This window comes from Myotis yumanensis, unplaced genomic scaffold (assembly GCF_028538775.1).
Source record: "Myotis yumanensis isolate MYYU_CA2020_CCGP unplaced genomic scaffold, mMyoYum1.0.hap1 SCAF_9, whole genome shotgun sequence".
Lineage (NCBI taxonomy): Eukaryota > Metazoa > Chordata > Mammalia > Chiroptera > Vespertilionidae > Myotis > Myotis yumanensis.
In genome coordinates this window covers 64164880-64172962 of record NW_027223760.1, presented here as the reverse complement: position 1 = coordinate 64172962, position 8083 = coordinate 64164880, and the positions used below count along the sequence as shown (strand labels likewise).

Sequence of the window (8083 nt, the reverse complement as noted above, 5' to 3'; positions counted from 1 at the left end):
CTGCAAAGGAGGGAGGAGCTTGGGGGCGGGGCCAGGGCGCCTGATGAGGGTATCCAAACGCCTCCTATTGGTGGTTCTCAAAGGGCGAGGACCTGCGAGTCTTGATTGGTTCGCTCCCTGGATTGACAGCACCCGTCCTGACGGGCGGTGCCGCTGTGGTGCTGCGCACCTCCCCGAGCGGGTGGGTGCCCGCCCCGAGCGGCAGAGCGCGTGCGCGCGCGGTCCACGCCGGTGCGGTGCCCGCCCGCCCGGCCTCGTACACTCGCAGTCAGTGGGCGAGCCGGAGCTGCGGAGGTCACAGCGGGGAGGCGGGGCGGGGGCAGCATGGCAGCCTCCTTATGGCTCCGTGGAGCCGCCTCCGGCCTCCGGTACTGGAGCGGCCGGCAGCGGCCGGCAGCGGCCAGCCTTGCAGCGGGTAAGGACCTCGCGCCTCCTTCCCCGTCCCTCCTCCGGCCGCCCACTTCTCGCGACCTGACGGCCCAAGAGGTTTTTTTTCACGGGAGGCGCTGCGGTGGGGTCGGGGCTCACCACCCCACATTTTGGCTGGTCCCAGGGCCTGGTGTCTGGCGCCGCTGTGTTTCCTTCCCCCTAGTACCCTTGCCCCGAATCTAGGTGAATGGCGTTCAGCGCCCTTGTCGGGACATAGGTAGGGGTGGGAGGACCTGGGGGGAAAGGGGATGATATTTGGGTCCGGGGCGCGCTCCTTTGGAGTAAGTTAGGGCTCGAGGACCAGTCCGCCCAGCCACCGGGGCGACCTCGCACTCACCCCTGCGACCCCCGGCCTTGCAGCGCCGGCTGGCGTTTAGCTCCCCTGGGGTGCACCCCCAGGGTGGGCGCGCCCCCTTGGGCAGCGGGGCCTGGTTTTTGTTTAATAACCATCTTAATCGGACAAGATGGTTTTACACAAGTGGTGTGAATGCCAACCAGTTGGGAAGTCGTTCAAGCAAAGTTGTAACGCACCCTTGACCCGCGAGGCGGGCTTCCCCACCGCCCCTTCTTTGGAACTGTGCCCCCCGGAGATGGCACTTCTGTCAAATTATTAACCCAAACACTTGACACGTCCTCAAAATCGAGGCCCGGACCTATCCTCCCTCCCTCTCTCCAGTACATTACAAGTTAGGGAAGCTAAGCATGGACTTGGGGAGAGACAGGTTTTAGACCCACAGAGATAAAATCATTTTCATTTTCCAGGTGAAGAACCTGAAGCTCCTTGGGCAAGTGAATTAGGGCATCTATCCAACAGGATAGACCGTTAGTCCTTGGTTCTTCCTCATTCCTGCATTTCCTGGCACAACAGGGTTTCTCTTTAATTGAAAAATTGTGAGGACACTGCCATTGTTTTCCTGTAAAAGTGTGAGAGTTGTAACGCCGCACTGCAAGCTCATACTCGGGATTCTCAAAAAGCCTTTGTGTGTTTTTTTTTTTTTAATCTTTGATTTGAAATACAGCAGTTTGGGACTTGAGGTCTTCATAGCTCCCCTTCCTCCCTCTCAATAAAAGCTAAGCAGAAGAGTGAATTTCCCTGACTTGAGAAGGGCAGGCTTCCTCCATGTGATGCAAGAGAACAGATGTCTGATACAGAATCACAGTAACAAGATACAAACTCACTGAACCTGCCAAACTTTATTGTAACCGCTATTTGAGCTACTGTTCTGAGCTACAAAAAAAAAAAAAAAAAAAAAAAAAGGCTCCCACTTTAGAGAAACTTTAAAAAAAAAATGGATTAGTCACTTTTCCACAGTAGCAAATGTCGTACCAATTTTCACATGAAGGTGCAGTTCTTTCCGTTTTGATTTGTTTTGTGGTTTCATAATGTGTTCAGACGACATTTTAATGAACTCTTGATGCACCTTTTGGGGTTTTAAAGTTATTACAATTCGTGATAGAAGAGCCTGGGCCCCAAGGCTATAATAACCGTCTCTGTAACCGGGAATGCTGTTCCATAATGCTGGTTAGACTACTTCAGCACGTGATCTTGTTCCTTGGGTCCTTTGACCCAGAAATGCGCTGTGAATATAGATTTATGATAAATTTTAAGTAGTTCTTTGTGTGATGATTGTTTAAAAACACCTCAGTAATTGTTTTAAATGTTTCTGTTAATAGTTTAGCACAAAACTATTAAGTTTTTTGAATTGGAGTCTTAAAAAAAAAATCTACCTGCAACTTTGGAGCCTAGAGACATTAAGAAAAGAACCATGTCCAAATAGTAACACATTTAGTGTTCTGAATTCTGTGGGTTATTTGTCTCCATTGTATGTTTAAGATGTTTATATCCTATGGATGGTGGTACTATAACGATCCATATAATTATTTACTACTTTAAAAAAATGAGACCTGAAAGTTGCCAGTTAATAGTACCTCTTAATATTTAAAGTATCAAAAAGGAAATAAAAAATAAGCAATATTAAACTACATATATTACTATTCGATCACCATTTAATAAAAGTAAATTTTGTATTTTACCTTAGAAGGTAAGTAAATTTAGTTTTATACAGATTTTTAAAAATGTACACACACAGGCCCTCTATAATTTCTCCCCCCCCCCACCAATAGCAATAAGTAAAAATTTAAAATAATGAAATAACTTGACTCAAAAAATGAAAGCCTTTATAAAGTAAGTCTCCATCCTTAGTAACTTTTTTTTTTGGAGGGAGGGAGCGGAGGAGAGAGACACATCAATTGGTTGCTCCGGAATGTGCCCCCAACCAGCCAGGGGAATGAACTTGTAACCCAGGTATGCGCACTTGAACGGGAGTCAAACCAGCGACCCTTCCGTTCGAGGCCTGATGCTCTAACTAGTTAGCTACACCAGCTAGGGCTCCAAACAGCCTCTTTACCCATCAGTATCACCTTTGTATTGTGTAGACTGACTTTCTACCAGCTTGATTTTAGCTATGTTTTCTAACTGTACTACTATTTCTACACATTAATGTGTGTGACTTACTTAAAGGAAGATGCATTATTTAAGTTTGAAAATTTTTAGGATAATTTTGTTATACTACTTTGAATATCTGTTTCTTTGGGAGCATATTCTTTTTTAAAAATATGTTTTTTATTGATTTTTAGAGAGAGAGGAAAGGGAGGGATAGAGAGAGAGAAAGAGACATTGATGAGAGAGAAACATCATTGATTGGCCACCTCCTGTATGATCCCCACTGGGGATTGAGCTGCAATCCAGGCATGTGTCCTGGCAAGGAATGGAACAGGTAACCTCCTGGTTCCTGGGTCGATGCAGGAGCCACACCAGCCGGGCAGGAACATATTCTTCTGTACTGTACAAGAACACCTTCTGATGCATCACGTTAACTAAAATCTGTGTTTTCTTAGACATTTGGCATATGACTTGTACCCTTGTGCTACTTCTTGACCATTGATAGCAAAAGTAGCAAATCTTATTCACTATCATGTGCCAAGCACTGTTTAATGCTTTACATGTATTATCTCAAGTAGTTACAATAACCTTCTGAATGAGTTACTCTTGTTGATACAAATGTCTAGAGAAGTTAAGTAACTTGTTAGTTCAAGGGCATACATCTAGGAATTAACCTTGCATGGATAGGAATTTCAGTCTTCTAAACTGAGAGTTCTTAAATATCACTGTCAGTAAATAAACTCTTCTCTTATGACATCAAATCACCTAATTATATAACCCTTTCTTGAACTTAGCCACAAGCAAAGATGTTATGAAGAGAACGGAGCCCTTGTTAAAGACTTCATCTTCATTGATATTTATATTGGCCAATTAAAATTCTAGGCCTGATTATTCTTTAAAATTTTTAACTTTAATAGATTTTTTAAAAAATCCTTACCTGAGAACATGTTCCTATTGATTCTAGAGAGAGAGAGAAAGGGAGGGAGGGAGAGAGAGAAATATCGATTGGTTGTCTCCCATACGCAGCATACTAGAGATTGAACCCTGCAACCTAGGCATGTGCCCTGACTGGGAATCAAATCTGAGACCTTTCTGTGTCCTGGACAACGCTCCAACCAACAGAGCCTCACCAGCCAGGGCAAGGGCCTCATTATTTTTTAATTTTTATCTTTTTTAGAAAAGCAAGCAAGAATTTATTGGCCAAAGCAAAAATATACTTAGGACAGTGAAACAAGGAAGGGCATAGAAGAAGCAACAGGAGAGCCTAGGCTGGGCTGCTTTGGCTCACTGGGAAGTCAGAGGAAAAGGGGCGGTGGAGACAGGTTCAGGGGGTTAGCCTGGCTGCCACTGCCCATTGCTCCCCTAGTTGCAAGTCTCCTGGGGTCCCTCATAGGTTAGGTGATGCACGCCTGAGGGGGAAGGAGAGGGGTAAGGGAATAGTACGTGTGTGCTCCCTGGAGGGAGAGCACCAAGGGCCTCATTGCTTTCACCTCAACCTCAGCAACTAACATCAGCTCTCTACTTCAGCTCTTCTAAGATCTCATCACTAGGAATTGCTATCCTGTCAGTATTTCAGAAGCTGAACTAGTCTTCTGATTGATATAAACCCCCTCTGATTCTTGTTCTACTGACGAATATGCTGTTTATCATCATCACTGGACCTCTTGTGGACCAGAAAGTCAGACACGGGGCTCCTTTTATACCCATTGTTTTAAACCGTGTGTTGGTGAGGTGATGATGCACAAGAATGACACCCATATTTAATGGAAATGTTAGAGACGATCAAGTTAAAAGGAATTAAATATGCTTTTAACCCAAGAGGACCTCTGATTCTTAAGCATCAGGGCTTCAAATAATTTGCTTTTAAGAAATCTCATTGCGTGTAGATTAAGTTCAAGGAAAGTAGGGATTCATAAGTTGAGAGGACTTGAAACTTAAAAGAGTGACTGTGGTTAGTTGGTACACTACACAGTTTTAAAACTGGAGCCCTTGAAAGAAAAAGAAAAATAAGGTGGGAAATGATAGGGGACAAGACAAGTGGAGTTATTTCTCGTTCTTTCTGGCTGGACTGAACTTTTCAAGGGCAAGGCCCATATCAGTGTCTGTCTCCAAGCTTTGTCATAGAACTTGATGTAGTCAATATTTGTTGAGTGGACTTCTAATTCCAGAAACTGAAATAACCTCTAATATTATTTTCATGGCAATGCAGAGCCTCTCTGCTCTGTCTGGCCACAGTGTGACTTCAAAAATACTTTTGTGAAAAAGAAGAAAATCAAATAAAACAACTAGCATACAGCTTTTTTAAAGAAGGACTTTTTCCCTATAAATGGAAGTTCTTTTCTGAAAGGGCACCGACTCCTTAGCCCAAGGTCCTGAGACTGTTAACCTTGCCATTTAAAGCCCTTGGAAGTGTCCCCCTGCTCTTAGAACCTATTTATAAACTTGTGACTTTTGGTTGAAGTACAGTCTCCTTTGTTAATGTTGTATTCAGACTTTTTTATACCAATGGAGGGGATGATTTCTATAAGTGAGTGGGAGGGATGTAAAAAATTCTCTATTTTTGGATCTTGTCGAAGCTATAGGTTTTATTGAATACTTTCTGTTTTTTATACGCATTATTATGAAATAAATATAATTATGAGGAATCTAGAAACCTTCATATAATAAAGTACATAATACATATTTTATAAATGATAACATTTTAAAGTTTATTGTTAAAAATGATAAAGTGTCTCTCTCCCTCTCTCTCCCTTCCTCTCTCCTGCTACATCCCCTCCCCCCTCCCTTCTTCTCTCTAAAAATCAATGAACATATTCTCAGGTGAGGATTAAAAAAAAATAAAAAATATGATAAAGGGATGTTCTAGAAAAGAGATTGCTTAAAAATTATTATTGTTTCCTGAAAAACTGAAGTAGAAGTTAGTCTGAATGCACATTGTCAATATCTGTAAATGTGATTAGATCATTAGTTAAAAACTAGTCTTTAAAAAGTTTTTAATAGAAAACATCTAAGTAACAGTTGACCAAACTGACACATACTAGTAGATACAAAGAACAAGATGACGGTTGCCAAAGGGGAGGGAATGGGGAGATGGGTACAAAAAAAAAAACACACAAACAGTTGGCTTACTAATGTTAAACGATGTCTGCAACAAAAAATGTTATCTGCTCTTATTGAAAGTAATGCATTGAAATCAGTGTGTTCTAGGTCAGTGGCCTCTAAGACTCCAGTTGGATTTATTGGACTAGGCAACATGGGGAATCCAATGGCAAAAAATCTCATGAAGCATGGCTACCCCCTCGTTATTTATGATGTGTTCCCTGATGCATGCAAAGAGTTTCGAGAAGCAGATGAACAGGTAAGGTCTCTTCTTAAGGTTCTGATGTTTAAAAATGGATGTACATTCAAACAAGTGACTGCTTCTTGGTATACCCAATAGAGTTGTAAACCTGATTGCTCTTTTTATTTCTTTCCGTCTATTATATATATATATACACACATATATATATGTATATATACAGAAGACCACGTGTTAACTGGATTTAGAGTTTTGTTTTTTCAAGATATGAAGGAAATTCTTTTACAAGTTGTAGAGGGGTAACTGGGGGTTTAATATAATCCCAGAACTGGGAGAATACTAAAAAATTTCTGAGAAATACAGAAAGTGAGAGAAAAAATATACTATTAACTACAGTCAAATCTCATTTCTCAAAAGTCTCCCATCTCGAGCAATTCGGTTCTTGACCAAGTTGTTCACAGAAAAATTGTCTCGGTTGTCAACCAAAACTTCAGTTTTTGACCTGACAAGCCTTTCATGCTGATGCTTCAGCAGGACAGAAAGCATGGCAAAGGAGATAACACTTTTGTTGCTGGTGACAATTAGCACAATTTAAAACATAAAGAGGCCACCCAGAGTGCTAATGTTGCCAAGGGTGTGAAAGTACTCACAAGACAACAATCACAGGGAATTGAATAGGTAGAAAAACTTTTGTTAATTGAATAAACAAAAAGAAGCAAGTGATAGCACTTTATAGGCAACGATATATGAAAAATTTGTTTAAGGTTGGTAGGGGGTGGTTCTTTAAATTTAAGAAAAAAGTATAGATTAAACGATACGTTAGACATGTACTGTATATAAGAAAGGTTAAAACAGAATCATTTGGAGGTCTGGAATGGATTAATTCAACATACATTTATTTCTAATGGCAAAAAATGATTCTGTTTTCTAATAAATCGCTTCTTGAACAGCCTTTCGGAATGATTTAAGTTTGAGAACCGAACTTCTACTGTAGTCAACTTCTGGTTAATAGACTTGAAATAAATACTGAGAAATGCAGTGCCTATGTAAAGAGCAGGTTTAGGCAACTTAGAGAGAGAGGCCATTTGCAGAATTGGTATTCTCCAACTCCTTCCCTTCCTGTTGTTGTGTCATATGGGGACAGCAGTGGTGGTTTATGAGTGTCATGGAACTTTTCAGGGTAGGGTATTGGCTGCTATGCCCATTACAATCTCTGAAAACTGATTGTAGTACCAGTTCAGCATAGCTTACAAATGGATAAGTCAAAAGAAAAAGAGTTTCATTAGTCTTTAGTAAAATGTGCACTATATTGGGTGAGAATGCAGTTAGGGAAGTTCTCTCTGAAATGTACATATTTAACGGAATAGCAGAATAAGTAGATTTATCCAGATGAAAAATGGGGATAAAGAAGCACTTTTCTTTAAAGATGGAAGCCTCAGTTCCCAGGTTCCTAGAGATTTCTACTTTAGGTTAACACATAAAGGTTGAGTCCCTGCCACGTGTCTAGGAGTGCTGTGTAGAATAAAATAGTTTGAGTCAGATATGGCAAGGTATCAGATGTGTCTCAGGTTGCAAGATAAATAACATTACAAGGATGTTTCTACTAAAATTGTATTTTGACTCTAATAGAAAGTGCTGAAACAGGTTTTTTGAGGAGGAAAAAGTAAGTAAATAACTGTTAAGAGTCATTTTATTTCTGGTAGGAAACTACACCGACATTGTGTATAATCTTTAATCACCTTCAGACAGAAGTGAAATGAAAGTTATGGAGACAAGGTCTCTCAGATTCCTGAAAATAAATGAGAAGGTTCTGGGACACAGACTGAATTATTACATTTTCCTTTTTTCCATCTTCCCTGAGATACATAAGTGGGTGTGAGGAAGGAAAGAAGCTGGGTTCTGGGTAGCTGCCC

At 41.2% G+C, this 8083-nt stretch overlaps 1 protein-coding gene across 4 annotated transcripts in view; it reads left to right on the top strand.

The window, feature by feature from the left end:
• Positions 1-226: 226 nt before the first annotated feature.
• The window catches only part of HIBADH (3-hydroxyisobutyrate dehydrogenase), a 160059-nt gene continuing 152202 nt past the window's right edge, over positions 227-8083 (top strand). For 2 of the 4 annotated variants that reach the window (XM_070424484.1, XM_070424485.1), the window contains exons 1-2: positions 229-415; positions 6070-6230. In XM_070424484.1, the coding sequence (XP_070280585.1) occupies positions 325-415; positions 6070-6230 (252 nt within the window). In that variant the 5' untranslated portion in view covers positions 229-324. Of the gene's footprint in view, positions 416-6069; positions 6231-8083 lie in introns of all 4 variants that reach the window. The other 2 variants (XM_070424482.1, XM_070424483.1) reach the window with 2 other exon arrangements.